The sequence below is a fragment of the Marmota monax genome, unplaced genomic scaffold, assembly GCF_021218885.2.
Source record: "Marmota monax isolate L192 unplaced genomic scaffold, Marmota_monax_Labrador192_F-V1.1 WCK01_AAM20220418_F8-fsc00001, whole genome shotgun sequence".
Classification (NCBI taxonomy): Eukaryota; Metazoa; Chordata; class Mammalia; order Rodentia; family Sciuridae; genus Marmota; species Marmota monax.
Window position 1 is genome coordinate 44,959,599 of NW_026693777.1, and position 22,510 is coordinate 44,982,108.

General features: G+C 37.5%; 1 protein-coding gene across 4 annotated transcripts in view; it reads right to left on the minus strand.

Moving 5' to 3' along the window:
• Ttbk2 (tau tubulin kinase 2) overlaps positions 1-22,274 on the minus strand; it is a 156,720-nt gene extending 134,446 nt beyond the window's left edge. For 2 of the 4 annotated variants that reach the window (XM_046460776.2, XM_046460772.2), the window contains exon 1: positions 16,655-18,792. In XM_046460776.2, the coding sequence (XP_046316732.1) occupies positions 16,655-16,674 (20 nt within the window). In that variant the 5' untranslated portion in view covers positions 16,675-18,792. Of the gene's footprint in view, positions 1-16,654; positions 18,794-22,122 lie in introns of those variants that run through there. The other 2 variants (XM_046460773.2, XM_046460775.2) reach the window with 2 other exon arrangements.
• Positions 22,275-22,510: the final 236 nt, after the last annotated feature.

Below are 22,510 nucleotides of genomic sequence, written 5' to 3' on the forward strand. Positions count from 1 at the left end.
TGAGCCCAAGAAACCTGAATCCACATCAGAAGTGGAGAAAACCAAAAAGTAACCTTATTTATACTACAAATCCACAAAGCTCAGGAATTAGATAGTGGATCCCAAGATGTTAGATCCCAAGATCTTCTCTCCTGCTACACACAGCTAAGAGACTGCCCTTTCCCCACCACAACAGAAATCCATAAGATGACACACAGAAAAAGGTAAAAATAGAAGGTCTCTGGGATACCATGCATTGTTGGGAAAAGAGTACCAGACTTGAACAAAAGGAAATTAAGTAAACTATAACTTAATAAATATGAATATCTCAGTTTCTTCCCCCTCTCAGCTCTCAGAAACTGATAGTCACGTATCTCTCTAAGGAAAAGATGGACTGCGTGTGGTGGCACATGCCTGTAATCTCAGCAACTTGGGATGCTGAAGCAGGATTTCAAGTTCAAGGCCAGCCTCAGAAACTTAGTGAGACTCTCAGCAACTTAGTAAGATCCTGTCTCAAATTTAAAAATAACAAGAGCTAGGGATGTAACTCAATGGTAAAGCGCCCCGGAGTTCAACCAAAATAAGAAGGTTCAATTAAGCAAGATTTAGAACTGCACAGGCAGTCAGAGCAAGATGGCAAATGAGGAAGTTTGGGGATGATCCAGACAGTAAGAACATAAAGAGTGTCCCCCAATAAGGTCAGCTTCCTAGCTGATGAAAGTGCTCATGGACATGAGCAAGGGACCCAATCAGGCAGACACTTCAGTGTCCTGCACACAAGCAGGGGGATCCATAAAAAGATTAAGACCTGAGGTGTTCAATGGGCAATAATAAGAAGAGCATGGAGAGGAGAAGAGATAAAAAGGGGAGGAAAACCCAAAGCTCTTTAAAAAACAAGTCAGTACTTTCCTATTAGACTCCTAGCTCTGGAACTCACACCCCTGATACTTTGTTACTTTTGCTCTTGCAATAAACCTGGTGTTTGCTTACTATCTTTGTGTTCCCTTCTTCAATTCTTTGCTTAACAGAGACAACCAACTTGAAGCCTAGACAATAACACAACTTTGAAAATAAAAGGTCAAAAAGAAGAAAAATAAGTAAAGACATCATCAAAGTAACTCGTGAAATTTCCCCAATTTTAAATACTCAAGTTTTCTGATTAGATACATCAAGTATCCAACAAAATAACTTACAAATCAGAAAAATATCAGAACATCTGCAATTTTTTTTTCAGGAAGAGAAAATTCTTTATTTTCTATGGAGGAAGAGAAAAAAAAGGCCATACAAAGAATCAGAATGACTATAGATTCCTCTATGGTTTAATATTAGAAAACAATAAGGCACCACCCTCAAAAGTCTTATGGAAAATTATTCCCAACATAGAATTCTATACTCAGCCAAACTCTCAAGTATATGAAGGAAGAATATATTGAAACATTTAAGGTTTTAAAATTTTCGCTTTCCATATCTTCCCTCAGGATGTTACTAGAGAATGCATTCCCCAAAAAGGATATAAATAAGGGCTGGGATTGTGGCTCAATGGTAGACCACTCACCTAGCACAGGCAGGACCTGGGTTCCATCCTCAGCACCACATAAAAATAAAGGCATTGTGTTGTGTCCATCTACACCTAAAAAATAAATATTAAAAAAAGGACATAGGGGCTGGGGATGTGGCTCAAGTGGTAGAGTGCTTACCTAGCATGCGTGAGGAACTGGGTTCGATTCTCAGCATCACATAAAAATAAAATAAAGATATTGTGACCACCAAAAACTAAAAAATAAATATTTTTTTAAAAAGGATATAAATAAGAAAGCAAACTACATGGGAAGCCAGGCGCAGTGGCACACTCCTATAATCCTAGCAACCCAGGAGGCTGAGGCAGGAAGATTCCAAATTCAATGCCAGTCTGGACAACTTAGCAAGCCCCTGTCCCAAAACAGAAAAGAGGCTAGGGTTGGGCTGGGGCTGTAGCTTAGTTGTAGAGCACTTGCCTCCACGTGTGAGGCACTGGGTTCAATCCTTACCACCATATAAAAATAAAGATATTGTGTGTTCACCTACAACTAAAAAAATATTTTTTAAAAAGGGTTGGGGTTATTAGAGCTCAGTTGTAGAACATCCCTGTTCAATTCCCAGTGCCATAAAAAAATAGGAAGGGAGGAAGAGAGGGAGGGAGGGAGGGAGGGAGGGAGGGAGAGAGAGAGGGAGGGAAGGAGAGAGAGAGAGAGGGAGGGAGGGAGGGAGGAATTAAATTAAATGAGAGCCCAGCAGAAAAGAATCCACCGTAAGAGTAAAAACTAATAATAATAAAATCTCCTGAATAATATTATTGTAAAGGGAGAGTTCAAGATGACAGCTATATAACAGGCCAGCAAAACAACATTCCAAATTGGACTAGATCAAAAGGCTCCAGGAGGGGTTAGGGTTGTGGCTCAGTGATAGAGCACTTGCCTAGCATGTGTGAGGCACTGGGTTCGATTCTCAGCTACATATAAATATGTAGCTCAGTAGGTAGAGTGCTTGCCTTGCATGCCCAAAGCCCTGTGGTGTTCAATCCTCAGCACCAAATAAATAAATAAATAAATGTCCATTTACAACTAAAAAAAAATTAAGCAAATCAAGGTTCATCAGCAGATGAATGACAAGCAATGTGGTATATGCAAACAATGGAATATTATTCAATCTTAAAAAGGAAGGAGTTGGTAGAGATGTAGCTCAGTGATTGAACTGCTTGCCTAGCATGCAGAAGGCCCTGGGTTTCCCAGACACAGTGACATATGCCTGTAACCCCAGTGACTCAGAAGGCTGAGGCAGGAGGATGGCAAGTTCAAAGCCAACCAGGGCAATTCAGCAACAACCTGACTGGAAAAAAAAAAAAAAAAAAGGGTTGGGGATGAAGCTCAGTGGTAGAACACACTAGGTTTGATTATTAGCACCTCAAAAAAAAAAAAAAAAGTAAAAAGTGGGAGGGAATTCTCAAGCATGCTACAACATGGATAAAACCACTGAAAACATCCTGCTAAGTGAAATAAGCCAGAACAAAAGGGCAAATGTTAATGATTCCACACATAATAGATACCTAGAACAGTCAAGTTCATAAACAAAGTAGAAGGGCGGCTGCAGAAGGCTACAGGGAAAAGGAATGGGGAGTTAGTGTTTAATGTAAGGAGTTTCCATTTGGAAAGATGAATAAGTTCTGGAGATGAATGATGGTGATAGTTAGACAACAATGTGAATGCACTTAATATCAACGAAATATTCACTAAAAATGGCTAAAACGGTAAATCTTATATGTACTTTACCACAATAAAAAGGAAGTTTGAATTTTTTTAAACAATACCTTTATTTTATTTATTTATTTATTTTTATGTGGTGCTGAGGATTGAACCCAGGGCCTTGTACATGTGAGGCAAGCGCTCTACCACTGAGCTACAAGCCCAGCCCCAGGAAGTTTGAATTTTAAATAAGACTACTAAGTACTCAGATGTAATTATAAAAGACAAATAGTTGATCACTATCTCACTCTAACTTGTTAGTGGAAATATCATGGAACAAAATGATATGCTGGATAGCCTTCACAACACTAAAATAGGGGCTGGGGTTGTGGCTCAGTGGTAGAGCGCTTTCCTGGCATGTGTGAGGCATGGGTTCAGCACCACACAAAAATAAATAAATAAAATAAAGGTATCGTGTCCATCTACAACTAAAAAATATTAAAAAAAAAAAAACCTCAACTGAAATAAATCTTGGACCTATCCCAATTAGGAACTGAACAATAAGGGAAGGGTCTAGAATCCCATACAATACCCAGGATGTGGTAGACTCCTTTTAAAATAGGTTCCAATGATCCTTATCTCCTGCTATTGATCCCCTCCCCTCCAAACTGCCCCACCCCATATCCACCCAGTAGTGTACTGGATTCTAGTTACTTGCCTCTAAAGAAATAGACATATGAGAAGATGTCACTTCCCAGATAGGTTATAAAAACTGCAAAATCTATTTTGTTCACATTCCCTTTCTGGCTTTTTCCACTTGCTTGTTCACATGAAGCAAGCTGCCATTTGTTGAGGGCCACAGCCGAGTCAGGATGACGCATGGCATTTTTGCCAGAAGTAGTGGTTGAGAGGTGACGTCAGCGAGTTCTCGCGGAGTTCCCATTGAGTTCTAGTTGAGCTCTCGCAGGGATTCCCGGAGCACTGTGCTCCCCTGTCCGTTTTTTGGCAATGGAGCCCGATGCCTTTCTCCATGATATCGTGGGTAAACACCTGGTCCTTGTCCGTTTTTTGATAATGGAGTACCCTCTATGGTGGTTTGAGAACGGCATTCATTAGCCCAATGTCTCCCTCTACGGCATCGTGGGCAAATACCTGGTATTCAATTCTTTGATACCTAGTTTTGTTAAACCCTCCTCCTAAGGGGCAATTCCTTTTAAAATGTCCTGTTTGTTCACAATTGTAGCATGTTTTTGGCCTGGCATCTAAAGCCTGTTGTACTGCAGCTGCCAAGACTTGCCCTTGTTCATTAATGTCTCTACATAATTTAATATATGTGTTTAAATCTCCATGTTTCCATGGTCTAATGACCTCTCTACACCAACGATTTGCTTGGTCATAAGCCAGTTGTTTAATTAATGGCATTGCTTGTTCTGTATCCCCAAAAACTCTGGTAGCTGTTTGAATAAGCCTATCTACAAATTCAGTGTAAGGTTCATTAGCTCCCTGTATTACCTTAGATAATTGACCTTGTAAATCTCCATGTCTTTGTAAAGTCTTCCATGCCCTAACTGCATCTGCAGCAATTTGTGCATATATAGCAGGATCATATTCAATTTGTTGCCGTTGACCCTCATAAGGTCCTTTTCCTAACAACATATCTACATTTCTTTGAGGGTAACCAGCTGCTGCATTTCGCCTAGCCATCTCCATGCAAAATTCCTCATTGGCAACCTTCCATAACAAATATTGTCCTCCATTTAGCACAGATTTACACATGCTAGCCCAATCTGCTGGCGTCATGTCCAAGTTGGTAATGGATTCGACCATGCTTACAGTGAAGGGTGCTTGAGGACCATAGGTTGTTACAGCCTCCTTTAACTGCTTCACTGTTTTGAAATCTAAAGCACTGTGAATTCGCTGCCCTCCTGCCTGCTCAAGTACAGGGCATGCTAATCTTTGAGGTCCTGTCTCAGGATGCCATCTATCAACTACGGGGGTTGAGGGCCACTCAGCTATCTCTATAGGTGGAGCTGTTGGTTGAATTACGCCCTCTGGTGATAGAACGGTGTTAGTAGCAGCCTCCTGTTGTAGCTTTTTGCCTAATAACCCCTTTTCCTTTAAATTTTCTTCCTCTGACTAGCTCGAGAGACCTTCTCTTTTGCTTGATCTAAAATGTCTTTCTCCATGGTCTGAACCTCTAACAATTTACTTAACACTCTTTCAGTTTGTTTTTTACTAATTTCTAATCTACTATAAAGATAACGCAACCCAATAAGATAACACAAAACAAAACCGAAACAGAATGAAACAAAAACGGAACAAAAAATCGTTGTATCAATTTTCCTATTTTCTTGACATGTGCATTTGCGGTCTATTTCTATCTCTTCCTCAGGGGTGAACAACTTCAAACCTTGAGCCAACCATTTTTCACAGTTTGCCTGAGAAAGTTCTAGGGATAGGCAGCTTGAAACAAAAAGAAAACAAATCAAAACAAGAACACATTGTTTTTTGAAATGGTCATCCATTCTCTCGCCTTCCCTTAGGGGCGAGCAATTTCACTTACCCCCGAGCTTCGGGCGTTCCCCGAACGGGCCGCCAAATGCCGCAGTCTGGCTGGGCACAAATCACGAGCCACTGAAGCAGGAACAAACTTTATTTCTGAACTCCACCAGCGCACTCCACATGCTCCCCGGGAATTCTCTCGAACGCCACGCGGCTCGTCCAGGAACCAGCAACCGGAAATATCCCTCCTCTGGCACTTCCCCAACCAATGGGAACTCTCTGAGAATCCCCGTGAGAGCTCAACTGGAACTCAACGGGAACTCCGCGAGAACTCGCTGGCGTCACCTCTCAACCACTACTTCTGGCAAAAATGCGTCATCCCGACTCAGCTATGGCCCTCAACAGCCATTTTGCCCCATTAAAAACCCACATGGCAAAGAACTCAGGCAGCTTCTGCTAGAATAGTATATGATTCTGCTTATATCAGGTATCAACAACTAACCAGAAACTAAGGCACTTAGTTCAGTAACTCACAGAAATTGAATCCTGCCAACCACTATCAAAATGAACTTGGAAAGAGATCCTTCCTCAGTTTAGCTTTGTGATGGCTGCAGACTACTCTGTAGTATGTAGATGATCCTGATACAGAGTACAAACTTGAATTACACCCAAAATCATGGCTCACAAAGACTGAAAGATAATAAATGTTGTTGTTTTAAAACACTGAGTTTTGGATAATATACTATACAATAATATAGATAACTAAACACCAGGACATGGGGCATTAGTTTCTCAAAGTTGTATGTGACTACAGGTACCCGTACCCTTTTTATTCTAAATCATGGATTATACCTAAAAAATTAATGTAACTTGGTTGCAAAATCAGTGCTGTCAATAATCACTTGAGGGGCTGGGGTTGTGGCTCAGCGGCAAAGCACTTGCCTAGCACTTGGAAGGCCCTGGGTTCGATCTTCAGCACCACATAAAAAATAAATAAAATAAAAATAAGTATTGTGTCCAACTACAACTAAAAATATTTTCAAAAATAATAATCACTTGGATTCCTTTTTTCAGTGCAACTAATAACTTAAAGTAGGGAGTAAATACCATACTAATGAATTCTGTCAATGATGCTAAATCTGGAGATGTTACCAAAACAGACCCTAAGAGGATCAAAATATGGACAGAACAAGTTAAATAGAGATTCAACTTGTAAATATAAAATAAACACGTGGTGAAAAAATCACTTGAACATTTGCTAGACAGAAAAAGGCTGTGAAGAATATAGGCAAGAATTAATAAGCAAACACTGACAATACCCTACACTACAAACACCTTTAATAAGAAGACCATATCACAATCATTATATCTTCTGCCATACCAATTATTACGCATAGCAGTAAATCAACAGGTATTTGGTGAAGTTAATTAATCAGCTCAAAATGAGACCTTAAACTACACATAATTTAAGTCACATAGACTCACATATATACATACAACAGAAAGATAAGAAAAAGATAAAGGGAGAACAACAGCAACAACAGCAAAAATGATAACAGGCATAAAGGGAAATGTTTAAAAAATTGTATAAGAACCAGGAATGGTATGCACACCTGTAATCCCAGCAATTCGGGAGGCTGAGGCAGGAGGATCACAAGTTGAATGACAGCCTGGGCATTTTTTTTTTAACATTTATTTTTTAGTTTTAGGTGGATACAATATCTTTAATTTATTTTTATGTGGTGCTAAGGATAGAACCCAGCTCCTCACACATGCTAGGCGAGTACTCTAACACTTGAGCCACAACCCCAGCCCAACCTGGGCATCTTAGACCCTGTCTCAAAATAAAAAATAAAAAGGGTTGGGGATGTATCTCAGCACACCCTCCCAAAAATTATGTAAGAATGTCAAAAAACATAAATCAGGATGGGAATATAGCTTAGTGGTATAGCCTTTGCCTAAAATGCATGAAGCCCTAGAATTGATATGCAGCACTGCAAAAACAAATAAACAAACAAACTAGATTAAATGAGACAAGAAAACTATAAAGAGAACTCCCTATAGGGGCTGGGGCTATGGCTCAGTGGTAGAGCACTTGCCTCACATGTGTGGGCCACTGCGTTCGATCCTCAGCACCATATAAAAATAAAATTAAGGGCTGGGGATGTGGCTCAAGCGGTAGCGCGCTCATCTGGCATGCGTGCGGCCCGGGTTCGATCCTCAGCACCACATACAAAGAAAGATGTGTCCGCCGAAAAACTAAAAAATAAATATTAAAAAAAAAATTCTCTCTCTTCTCTCTAAAAAAATATTTTTTAAATAAAATTAAATTAAATTAAAAAACAAAGATATGTGTCTATCTACAACTAAAACAATATTTTCTTAAAAAAGAGAACTCCCTATAAAAGAATTGTCTGAGAAATTAACATAATACCACAGTAAATTTACTTCTTTTAACTTCAGAGATGCTTCACAAAATAAAAATTAATAAATTTTGTCCCATTGTCCCAGATGTGTAACACCTATAAAAACCTAAATTGAGCAACAAATATGCCATTTATAGTAACTTGAAAATAATTAATTTCATGAAATTAATTTAAAAACTTGAGACTTAATAGGTTTGTTAAAGATGACATAAATAATGACTAATATTTGTTGAGGACAGTGTGCTAGGCACTGTAATAAATATACACACACACACATATATTCACACATATATATTACATATTAATATTTTAAATCTTTAGCTACTATTGTTATCCTTTTTTTTTAATAGATGAGGAAGATGAGGCACAGAGAAGTTAGATGACAGGCCCAATAACCAGGATTTGAATAAGGTAGTCTAGTCTTAACCAACAGGAGAAATAGTCACATTCACAGACATAATACTGTCCAAAACAGTCCCTGTACTGTTTGAATACTAATGAAAGGAAATGATATTTACATGGAGATCCAGAATTGAACCTATTAAATAACTACTACTTACCAAAATTACATAAAAATGCTTTTGTCAGAAGGAGAAAATTATTATTCTACAACTGTAATCACAAATTATAACATTTTCATTGTTATAATTTTGTTTTTAAAGTTAATACAAAAATTAGTTGTTCAAAAGGAAATAAAAATAAACCAATGCCATCTCTACACTGGAGAAAGCATAAGTTAGTTCCCAAATGTGTTTTGACTTGAAGCAAACTTTGAATTATCCACCTACATAAAGGAAAGTATTATCATAGCTAATATCAAAAATATGTTTTTTTTTAAAAAGTGAGAACTCTTTTATACCACTAGTGTTGCTATGCAATTTTGTGTTATAAAGCGGAAGATATGCATACTCTGTGACCCAATATTTCATCTCCCATGTGCACCAGGAAATGGAAACAAGAATATTCATAGTCACACTGTCCATAAACAACCCAAATGGCCAGCAAGAGAAGAATGGATGAAATGTAGTACATTCATACAGCAGAAAATTTTGTTAGTTTCCTATTGTTTCCATAACAAATTATGACAAATACAACACAAATTTATAATCTTACAGTTCTGGAGGTCAGAAGTCCAGACTTTAATTGAGTTAAAAATAAATTTGTAAGCAAGACTACATTTCCTCCAGAGGCTCAATGGAAAATTCATTTCCTCACCTTTTCCAACTCTAGAAGCTGCCTGAATTTTCTTTGGCTCATGGTCCCATCCTTCATCTTTAAAGCCAGTTAATGTAACATCTTCAAATCTCAATCTCTCTCCCTTCCTCCCTCTCCTCTCTGACACACACATACACACACAGTCACATCTCCTTATTTCTTTTTTTTTTTTTAATATTTATTGTTTAGTTATTGGCAGACACAACATCTTCGTTTGTATGTGGTGCTGAGGATCGAACCTGGGCCGCACGCATGCCAGTCGAGCTCACTACCGCTTGAGCCACATCCCCAGCCCGACATCTCCTTATTTCTCTCCGACAAAATATACACTTCCCTGTGACACTGGATCCACCTGGATAAACAAGGAAAATCCTCTCCTCTCAATAACCTTAATTTATTCACACACACTCAGTCCCTTTTGCCATATGAAGTAACTTATTCGCAGGTTTCAGGGATTAGGAAGTGAACATCTTTGGGGGCCATTATCCTATCTGCCACAAAAACTAACAGTAGATGGGGTAGAGAGAGAAGATGGGAGGGGAGGGGAGGGGGGATAGTAGAGGATAGGAAAGGCAGCAGAATACAATAGACACTAGTATGGCAATATGTAAAAGAGTGGATGTGTAACCGATGTGATTCTGCAATCTGTATGCGGGGTAAAAATGGGAGTTCATAACCCACTTGAATCAAATGTGTGAAATATGATATGTCAAGAAATATGTAATGTTTTGAACAACCAACAATAAAAATTTAAAAAAAAAAAACTAATACTACTACAACTGAACTATATGAATGAGTCTCACAAATAACCTCCAGAACTGTAATTTAAAAAAAAAAAAAATTGGGCTGGGGATGTGGCTCAAGCGGTGACACGCTCGCCTGGCATGCGTGCGGCCCGGGTTCGATTCTCAGCACCACATACAAACAAAGATGTTGTGTCCGTCGATAACTAAAAAATAAATATCAAAAATTCTCTCTCTCTCTCTCTCTCTAAAATAAAATAAAAAATAAAAAAATAAAAAAAATCAAGCAAGGCAAAATTATTCACACAATATGAGTCCTTTTATATAAATTTCAAAAATAAATTACAAGGGGGTTGTGAGGTTGTGGCACAGTGATAGAGTACTTGCCTAGCATGTGTGAGGCACTAGGTTTGTTTCTCAGCACCACATAAAAATAAATAAAATAAAGGTATTATATCAATCTATAACCAAAAATAAAAAACATAAAAGTAATGCAAAACCACATTAAAAAAATAAGTTACAAGGGTTAGAGATGTGGCTCAGTGTTAGTTAGTGCACCTGCCTAGCATGTGCAAGGCCCTGTGTTCAATCTCCAGCACCACTCAAAAAACACTAAGTTACAACCCAACTATATTAAATAGCAATGCAAATACAGGTAGAAGTTTATAAAGAAAATTAAAGATATGATTATTACAAAAAAAACGACAACTTTGGGGTAAAGAAGGTAGTTAAGAACAGGAACAGGCTTCTGAGATGCTGGCAATGTTCTCTTTCTTGAACACTTGGCTTTGTAATTATTCTTTAAACTACACACATGTTTTTGTACTCTATGATTAACATTTTTCATAAAAAGAACAGTAGCAGATCTGGGGTTGTGGCTCAGTGCTAGAGCACTCGCCTGGCACATGCGAGGCCCTGGTTTCTCACAACATAAACATAAATAAATAAAATAAAGGTATTGTGTCCAACTACAACTAAAAAATAAATATATATAAAAAAGAACAGTAGCAGATAATACTAATATAAAGCAGAGGTGAAAAAATCCAGACACAAAATAGGTTAGGCAACAATAATCTAGAAGTTTAAGAGGCAGGAGAGTGTCCCTTCTATACAATGGTAAAAAAACAGCTAATCTATGAGTTGAGCAAGGGGAAGAAATTTAGGTTCAGAGCAGAGAAAGCCTTAGAAACAAGCATACCATTTACACTATCTTCCCAACAGACTATAAATCAAGAGTATCTACTTATTCACTTCAACTTATATTGGGCAAGACTCTACCACTGAGCTACATCCCCAGTCCTCATCTTTGTGTTCCTAATATGTAGAAAAATCTTTCAACAAGCATTATGTATTTTACCTCTCATATAATTTAAGGAAATTACACAGTCCTCTGGCAAATAACTGAGAGTTAATGAAAAAACTCAATGTATACTCTCTTCAGTAAATTGCAATGAAAACATAGAAGAGTAAAAGGAAATAGAATACATAGTGATGTCCCGAGCTAACAAGCAGGTTAAAGAAGAAAAGTTAAACCAGTATTTCCAAAATACTTTTTGATATAGGTTACATAATACAAAAACAGAAATTAATAGCAATTCTCTGTATAATAGGTTAAAAATGTTTAAAAAGTTAACCAACATCAAACTGTAAGGGCAAATCAAAACAAAAGAGGTTAATGTGGGGTAAGATAATCAAAATCTACCATATTAGATAAGGTGAATAGGATTTGTGGAGGAAGTTAGGTAAATTGCAACATAGCAACACATTTTTCCCATCCCTGTATGTATATCTTTTTGTAATGTGACCTTGTTCTACCACCAATCAATAGATAGCTTCTCCATCCCTGAAATGAGTTGGCCACATGACTTGCTTTGGCCCGCGTGGGATATTAGCAAACATGACCCAGAAACTTGAAAAGCACTTATGCACTGGGCTTGGCTTCCTTTGCAGGTTTTCAAAACCAGGTTCAGAAGAAGAAACCCTATTATGGTTTGGATCTGTAATCCACTTCACATACCCCACCCCACCCCACCCCCATGCCACAAAGGCCCACGTGTTGAAGGTGTGGTCCCCCCCAAAATAATGTTCAGAGGTAGGACTTTTGGGAAGTGATTGGGATCATGAGGACTCAAAGCTCATCAATGGATTAATCCACTGATAGATTCATAGCTAAATGGATACTGGGAAATGGTAGAAATTTTAGGAGGTAGGTCCTAGTTGAAAGGAGTAGGTCCCTGGGGGTATGCCTTGGGTACTTTATCTTGTCATCATCCTCCTCTTCCTCCTCCCTCCCTCCACCTTTCTTTTTGCTTCCTGGATGCTATGAGGTAAGCAGCTTTGCTTTGCCTCACCCTTCCACTATACTGCATTTACTGCCCAGAAACAATGGAGTCAACTGACAAAACACTGACACTTCTGAAACTGTGAGCCAAAATAAATCTTTCCTCCTTTAAGTTGTTTTTCTCAGGTATTTTTTCACAGCGACAGAAGGCTAACATACTAGCTGACTGCCTCACAAAAGTGAGCCCAGATAAGACAAAAGAACTATTCAGGTGAGCCCAGTTAAATTGCCAACCCATAAAATTGTTAAGTACTAAACAATCGTTGTTTTATACTCTAAATTTTGGGATAGTTTGTTTCAAAGTAAAAGTTAGCTAACTGATTCAGGAGGGAAGCAAAGGCATAGAAGAATAAATGAGCATAATATACAAGTGCATGGAAAGATGATCAGAATGTTCAAAATGGAAAAATAGTTCTTATTGGAAGAAAGAGTACATAGTCCTCAGGCTGGGATTGTGGCTCAGTATTTGTAGAACGCTTGTCTCGCATGCGTAGGGACTGGGTTTGATCCTCAGCACCACATAAGTAAATAAAATGAAAGTATTAAAAAAAAAAAAGAATACATAGTTAGGGCTGGGGTTGTGGCTCAGAGGCAGAGCGCTGACCTAGCATGCGTGAAACACTGGGTTTGTTCCTCAGCACCACATAAAAAAATAAAATAAAGATATTCATCCACCTATAACTAAAAAATAAATATTAAAAAAAATACATAGTCCTCGAAGGTAAACTGAATTTAGATAATAATCAGACTAAGAAGAGCATGAACTTCTTTCTGTTTCAGAGGGCAAGGGGATTATAGTTCAAGTAAAAGTTCAGTTAGAAGACTATTGCTACTATTTCAACAGACTGAAGTAATAAACTGATTAAATAACTACCATGGTTTTAAGTCTATGTATGTTTCTGCTCTTCAATAGAAAAATATAAGAAATTATTTTTATCCCATAATTTTAATCTCAATGAGTATAGACTTAGAATCATTAATATAAAAAGCTTATGATGTATCTAAAGGTAATGAAAATATACTTGAAGCTATATTGGGCACAAAATACATATATTTCTAGTGATAGTGTAAGTGAGAAATATGACTCCCTTTTGAGATCTAAATATACCTACCCCACTACTTGAGCTCCTGGCCACCAGAGAGTAATAGGAACCAAATTTAGCCTCCCATCTTAAACAACTAGAAAAAAAAAACTAGACAAAACACATAAAACAATGGATTTCAGACACTAGGTAATAGGCAGCACAGCACAAGGATCCATGACAGAAGGGAAATTAATGAAGTAAGCGATATGATTGCCCCAGGTCACTGCCATGAAAGTTTCTAAGGTATAACACAGGAATGGAAAACACAAACAGGACCCACATGTCTCAGTTATTTGAGAGAGTTAAGAGGTATGGGGAGGCCAAGGAAGCTAAAGTTTGCAAGAGAACTGCACAGATAGCAAGCTCTGGAGATCTATATATACCCAGTTCTCCATGAGACTTTAGAGGAGTACTTATAAATTCATCTTGTAAGGAAACAGTTAAGCTGGGTGTGTAGCTCAGTGGTACAGACATGTAAGGCCCTGAATTCAATCCCCAGCACCACAAAAAATTTTTAAAAAAAGACAAAGGAAGCAGTTAACGCCAAGGAAAGAACCACTGGAAAGGGCAGGTAGAATCATTCTTGATGCTGATATGATAATCAATAGTTTGTATACTCACTTGCCAGAGTGAAAAAGACCTTTAAATATCCAGGACCTTGAATGCACAAAACTATTTTCAAATAACTATATCCCAAAACAAATTCCAAAATATTTATTTTTAAAATCTAGCACATAACATTTTCTAGAGGTAGAAAGAATTCATCTGAGATGAAAAATACACTGGAAAAAATATACTGGACAGAATTAGCATTAGACTAGCCAGTGGAGAAGAAAAGATTATTAATTTGAAGATATACAAAATGAACACACAGAGAAAAAAAAAGAAAAACAAATGAAAAGAGAATTAGTAAGCTGTGGAATAACAGCAAGGGCTAACATATATGTAAAGAGTCCAGAAAGAGTGAAAAAAAGAGCTCACTTACCCTTTTATTTGGTAACCTGTTTATTATTTTATTATGTCATTTTTGTAACCACACTGTCTTTAAAAGTATATTTCCATTTGTAATAGATTATTTTACCTTCTGAATACATTTATTGGGCCCAAATAAATACATACTGGGGGTGGGGGCAGAAGAAATGACTAAATTTTTTTCAAACTTAATGAAAAACATAAAACTAAATGAGATGCAGGATGGCTATCTCATATATCTCAAGAGTCAAAATATTACACTTTCTAAATTATAAAAATTAACTAAATTGTTGTTTTTTTTAAAATAAAACATGATTAGGTATAAATACAAGTTTACAAAAACTGTATGCCAGCTAAGTTTTTAAAGCATCTATTATATAAGCAGCAAAAATAAGGTTCTAGTATAGGATAAACCCAGTGGCAGTTTGTCTTTGTTTTTACCTCATAGCAAGAAGCCCTCTCAAGAATTAGTAAGAACACCTGTAATCCCAACAGTGCAGGAGGCTAAGGCAGAAGGATCGCAGGTTCAAAGCTAGCCTCGGCAACTTAGCAACGCCCTAAGTAACTCAGTGAGACTCTGTCTCTAAATAAAATACAAAAAAGGGCCGGGGATGTGGCTCAGTGATTGAGTGCCCCTGGATTCACTCCCCAGTACCAAAAAAAAAAAAAAAAAAAAAAGGTAAGAAGACATAATAGCAAAAGAGAATGAAAATTCAGTCCCCACTCACACTGAAACTGTTCCTTCTAAACTTTCACAGGAAGCAAATTACACTTCTGGCAGCACAGAATCTCTCTGAGCCCAGTAAATAAATCCAAGAAAGTAACATATCTATTAAAAGTGAATAGAGGTGCTGGGGTGTGGCTCAGTGGTAGAGCACTTGCCTAGCATGTGTGAGGCTCTGGGTTTGATTCTCAGCACCACATAAAATAAATACAATAAAAGTCTGCCAACAACTAATAAAAATATTAAAAAAAAAAAAAAAGTGAAGAGAGCCAGACACAGTGGCACATGCATCCAAGTGGCTCAGAAGGCTGAAGTAGGAAGATCTCAAGTTCAAAGCCAGTCTCAGCTATTTAGCAAGGCCCTAAGCAACTCAGTGACACAATGTCTCAAAATACAAAATAAAAGGGGCTGAGGATGTGGCTCAGTGGTTAAGTACCCCTGGGTTCAATCCATGGTACCAAAAAAAAGTGAAGAGAGCCAGGCATGGTTGCACACTTTTGTAATCCCACTCATGAGGCTGAAGCACACAGTTTGAGGCAGCAATTTAGCGAGACCCCAGCAACTTAGCAAGATCTTATCTCAAAATAAAATTTAAAAGGGGAAAGGGTAGAGATGTAGCTCTGTAGCAAAGCATCTCTGGGTTCAATATCTAGGACAAAAAAAAAAAATGCGAAAAGGAACTTTACAAGTCAGTATGGTTACAGTTACTGACAACAGAATCAAAATGTAAACAACCTAGTTCTCCCTGGCTACAACACTAACAATACATAAACAAATTATTTTCTTATAGAAAGTACAGTGTAACTTACATGGCCAGATTGTAAGGAAAACACTAAATAAGAGCATTCTTTATTTTTATTTTTTTTAGTTGTAGTTGGACACAATCTTTATTTCTTTTTATGTGGTGCTGAGGATCGAACCCAGTGCCTCACGTGTGAGGCAAGCACTCCACCACTGAGCTACAGCCCCAGCCCACGAGCATTCTTTGAGTAAAATCTACTATAATCAAATTAACCAAGCAAAGCATAATGTCTATGATCCTCCCAGTAAGACAAAGAAAAATCATAGAACCTTCCCTGTAATGACCTTTTGAAATAAGATTTTAAGTACTTAAAATTAGCAAAACTGAGGCAAAAAGAAGTTAACTAATTTAAGGTCTTATGACATAATAGAGACATAAATCGATTAAAAACTCATCTGGATGCACAACTAACAGTTTATATTCATTTGTTTAATAAGCCTTTATCAATTTAAGAGGTAGTGGTTATATTAATCTCAATTTCTAGACCAAAAATTAGGTGCCAGTATACGGTAAGATAGGTTTTCTAATTTACAAATGTATTTTTTTAATTTATAGATATTTAGTTATTATATATTCAATATTCAATAATTATTCACTTAATTATAAGTTGCTGGACTCTTAACAACAAACACATTATAACTACTTACCTGGAACATCTCTTTCTCATAACTATATACACTCTGGCTATTGATAATATCTATTTCTAACTTCAGATGGTTCAAACAGACTCTGAAACAAAAAAGGAATCCTATTAAGTACTCAAGCAATTGAAGCCTGGGAGAACCCAAAGTAGAAATCCATATTAGAGGAAGAAGTAGACTCTTTAAAATTATTTAGTGCTCAGATATTTTGAAAAAAAAAATTCTTCTAAAGCTTTTTCTAGGATTATGTGAAAGTTTAATTTTTATTAATTTGTTTAAAAACCATTTATTTTTAATTATTAACTTATTATAGCTATAATATATTCACCAACCTCTGAATCAGTCTGACAGAGTATATAGAATCATCTCTGGCTGATAAAGTTCTTCCCTCAGTCCACCTCCCTGTCTCTTGGGTCTGTCTGTTACATGCTCACATCAACATTTTCCTTCATAATACTTGGAACACTTATGATTCCTTGTCACAAATTTCCACTTCCACTCTACTATAAACTTCAGCAGTGAAGAGACTTCTGTCTTGCTGACTGCTGAATCTCTAACCCTAGCAAAATTTCACGGTAGATTATTAGCAAGTATTTAGTGAATGGATGGATGCAGTTAATGTCAATAGTTCACTGTTCCAAAGGTCAGAGAGGCTGATTTAAGCTGGTAGCAGTAGAAATGGAAAAAAGAGGTTTTGTGTAGGTAGAACCAGGAGAAACAAGGAACCAAGATTTTTGAGCTTGGGTGACTGACTAATGATACATTTATTTATAGAACGAAGGAAGTTTAAAAGAGTGTTGACTTTTGTCTTAGACACATCAAATTTTTCAAGCGTTCCGGATGTCAAGCAGATGAAGTCTTAATCTAGTTTACTATGTTACTATGTAATTTAGCTTCCAGATTATTTTTTAAAATCAAATTTCACAAGAGACATGGCTCACGTTTTTCTCTTGGTATTTCATTTTTTCCTAGTTTCTTATCTTTGCCATAACATTCATTGAAAAGTGTTGATAAAGTTATTTTGAGATATTTTAGAAACTGAGGCACTTGATGGACCAGGAAGAGGGAAAAAAAACCAGAAATGTACAAGATTAATCCACAATATACAACACAAGTGAAAAACTAAAATGTCAGACAAATATTAACAAAATAGAGTATTTAGATGATCATATAGCTAGAACAAAAAGGGAACAATGCAATCTCATTTTTTTTAAAGGCAATTATTTAAAATGGCAGAAAAAAGACAAATATAAAAATATTCATGATAAAAAGCATTTGGGTGGGGCTGGAGTTGTAGCTCAGCAGTGAGCGCTTGTGTGAGGCACTGGGTTCTATTCTCAGCACCACATATAAATAAATAAAATAAAGGTCCATCAACAACCAAAAATTTTTTTTAAAAAAGCATTGAGTAAAAATAGACACAATGGCAAAAAAAATTCTAATTCAAACATTAAAAAAAATACTGATTTTTCAATGGCTCAGGAGGCTAAGGCAGAGGATTGAGAGTTTAAAGCCAGCTTCAGCAACTTAGCAAGACCCTAAGCAACTCAGTAAGACAGTGTCTCTAAATAAAATACAAAAAAAGGGTTGGGGATGTGGCTCAGTGGTTAAGTGCCCCGGGGTTGAATCCCCAGTACCAAAAGCAAAACAACAACAACAAAAATCACCTGATTCTTATTTGCAATAAAAACACAAATCCCCTGTTAAATAAATAATTGACTCTCAAAACATGGCCAGGTTCTATCTTGATAGCTTAACCAAAAAGAGCCAGGCAGCTACTTTCTATCTCTCATTCTTCAGGAGACATTAATTACACTCCAAATTCTTCTCAAAGAACAATTAATTTTTCACTTTGGGAGTTTTTACTCTGAAGTGAAAGCAAATTTCTATAACGATTTTTTAAAAAACAACTAGCAATATTCCAAAGCAATATGAGCATGGTGGCTGTGCCTATAATCCTAGCCACCTGGGAGGGTAAGGAAAGAGGATTACTTGAGTTCAGGAGTTCAAGACAAGCCTGGGCAACACAGTGAGACCCTGTCTCAAAACAAAACCCAAAAGCATCAAAGATCTTATATGCAAATGGAAAAAATCATGGTAAAAAAGTCCAAGATGTTCACAAAAATATATAAGCACTAGGTTCAATCAAGTATTGAAAGAAAAATAATAATCACAAAAGGAATAATTATGTTTAACTTAAAGTCATATAAATGAAAATGCACCAAGAGATCTGATTAAAAATTACCTTCTAGAAAGATGAAATTTTCTTGCAAAATAGAAATTCACATTATGTAAATAAAACAATTTAAAAGATCACCAAATTCTAACGAGGACAGAAACTGTTTTTAGTAGTTAATATATATTTTTCTTTTGCCCCAAAATTTAGCTCTAAAAAGACTCAACTTTTTCATATGAATTTAAAGTCTCTTTTATTAAATATAGAGTATGGTATCTAACTTAAAAGCACTGTGTATTATCAGTGTAAAATGATCTGTTCACCGAAACCTGAGGAGAAAAACTGTTACTACCATCACTACTGTTTACAACAAGCGTGGCTAAAAACAACAAAAAGGGAGTACGATAGCCTAAAATGTGTTTAATTAAAAAAAAAAAAAATATATATATATATATATATATATAAAGATATCCTGCAAGAATAGAAAATACACAAGATTGTAAATAGCATGGTCTCAAATTAAAAAGACTTTACCACGTATCTATAAATGAATTTTTCCCTATAGGCTCTATTAAAAAAAAAAAAAATGTCCGGGCACAGAGACACACATCCTGTAATCTCATTTACTTGGGAAGCTGAGGCACGAGGATAGGAAGTTGGAACCCAGGCCCGGCAATTTATAGAGATCGCAAAATAAAAAGGGTTGGGGAATGTAGCTCAGTGGTAGAACACACGTGGGTTCAATCCCTAATACTGACCAAAAAAAAAAAAAAAAGTGGTGAAGAAAGTACACCGTATTTCCCATTAATTCTCAAAGGTTATTTTTGTTTTGCTGTTAAGTCTAGACCCCACTAATTCATAGTGGTCATTAAACATTTTTCCCTATTACAAATTTTTTAAATATATATTTTTTAGTTGTAATTGGGCACAATACCTTTATTTTATTTATTTTTATGTGGTGCTGAGGCTCCAACCCAAGGCCTCGCAAGTGCTAAGCAAGTGCTCTACCACTAAGCCACAACCCCAGCCCCCCTTATTACAATTTTTTATGCTACAAATATTATCTCACAACAGTATCTGAGGATTAAAAATCTGAAAGTGTCTTAGGTGGGTCATTCTAACTCAGGGTGTCCTTGCAATCAAGATGTCATTTGTATATATTACTTTTTAAAAAAATATTTTTATTAGTTATTGATGGACCTTTATTTATTTATTTGTTTATATGTGGTGCTAAGAATCGAACCCAGGCCTCACACATGCTAGGCAAGCGCTCTACCACTAAGCCACAACCCCAGCCCTATATAGTACTTTTTAAAGCTGTAGAGCATATGAAGAATTGCCTGAATATAGGTAAAAGGAAAAAAAAAAAAGAATTGCCTACCCACCATGAAAGTGAAATTTAAATTACATGATCTAGCTAATTCATCTTTGAAAAATGAACAACTATTTTGAAAAAACAACAAACTATCACTATCACATTTTTAATGCATTTTTATGTGTAAAATGCCCTCAAAATTGTCTAAATTATACAAGTTTAGCTTGTAATATTACATTTGAAGATATTTGAAGCTCCACATAATTGAATTCAATTTATTAAAGCAAATGAATTCTAACTTCATAAAGCTTTCCTGAAGTACTTAAAAGAAAATCAAGACATAAATATCTGAAGTCATCCATAACACAAAAAAAGAATTCACTAAATTATGTCTGAACTGTAGTAGGAGAAAAATGAGCAAGATATATTATTCTTAGTTAGCTCCTTACCCATTTGTTTCAAGCTGACATTACAAATTAAATTAATGAAGCTATGGACTTTACGTGTCCAAAATTGAAAAAAAAAAAAAACACTTTCAAGTATTATCTTAAAGGAAAAAAATATTAGAAAAACTTTTATCTATAATCATGCTTCAAGCATCCCTTTTGGTGTCTTGAAAAAAATGTTTCATACAGGAAAACAGAAGCCTCTAAATTAAAGATTCCTTCCAATATGTTTCAATTCAAATATCATCCAAGGTATTCAATACTTGTTATTTGAAATTACAGAGTTAAGACAAATTCTCCAAGATTAGTCACATTGTTATATTTGTCACCATTATGGCTTCTTTAAAAATCCAAGAAGCAATACATAGCATTCAACTCCCTCAGTTCTTTAAAATTATTCCCCATTTCTCCTACCCCACCCCGCCCCCAACGTTATTCTATCCATTTAGTCAAAAGAAAAACAGCAGATACATCTATGTTGTCTATCCTGGCAAAGCCATGTTTATATACCAATGCAACTGTTATTAATGGCTCAGAACCAAACATTGTTAACAGAGTGGATCCACACTGTGTGTGTGTGTGTGTGTACACATGTCCCCATTCATAACATGACCCTCCTACACACACACACACACACAGAGAGAGAGAGACAGAGAGAGAGAGAGAGAGGTGTTTCTATTGAGTAACAAATCCTCTTCACATCAAAACACCCGGTATAATAAAACTGTCCTCTTTAACGTTCAAAGAACAATTCCTAAAACTAGGTTAGAGAAGAGTTAATATCAGGATTGCTGCCATCTATCAACTAATTCAAAGCAAAGTACAACTCAATGTCATTTTTAACTCTAATGAAGCCACAACTGAAACAAAATTAACTTCATTGTAAGATAAAGTATACGGGCATCAGTACAGATTATTTACTTCTCTAATTTGACGGTACATACATGTGTAATCTTTTGTCCCTCCCTCGGAATTTCAGGGTATCAACATCATCTTTATCAAATCAAATGATCAGCAAATCCCTCAGGTCATTACTTCAGCACCCTAAGTATCAGAAAGTCCTGGCCTTCCTTGTCGTTACAATATAGCAAAGAGAGTCTACAGTCCCATGCCCCCTTCCATTATAGTGGGGGAGGCAAGGTAGGAGAGAAACGCTTATATTTCCTAACAATCCTCTGTGTTCCGTCCTGGAACCTAAATAGGCGTGAGTACAAGTGATATGTGGGTCACCCTCAGAGAAACAAACGAAGCTTAATGACCCGCCAAGTTCAGTAAAAACACCCAAAGCCTCAGGGGAAACGCAGCAGCAACCCTAGAGGAAATGGGCCAGAACCAGAACGGTCTCCGAGGTGAAGAGGGACGGGAATGGCACAAGCCCAAGGCGTGGAGCGACCCAGAAGTCTCCGGTACTCCCCTCCAGGTCCCCAGGGTCCGTCACTCCGCGAGGGGTGCGGCCGAAGGAGGGCGTCCGGACAGGGGAAGGGCGGGACCCAGGACTAACTCGCGGCACCCTGGGGGTTCAGGGGGTGTGTCCTACCTGGGCCGTGACGGACGCAGGGATTTCGGGTTGAGGGCTCCGGTCCAGCTCAGACCCGGGACCGGCAGGGGCCAACCCTCAACAGGCGGGACCGCCGCCGCCTGCCCATCCCCCGCCGCCCACTGCGGCGGGACCCGAGCGCGGCTTCGCGGGCCGGCCGGCCAGCCGGGTAGTCCCCTAGGGTACCGTCCGCCTTTACTGGCGGCGGCGGCGGCGGCTGCTGATGTTGTTGCTGCTGGTGGCCGCCCCCAGCCGCTGCTCTTGTGCCAGCCTCTGCTCCTCCTCCTGCCGCCGCCGCCGCCGCCTCGTCCCCACCGCTCCCATCGCCGCTGCGGCGACTACTGCAGCGCCCGCTGACCCGACCCGACGTTATTCTCCCCCTTCGCAA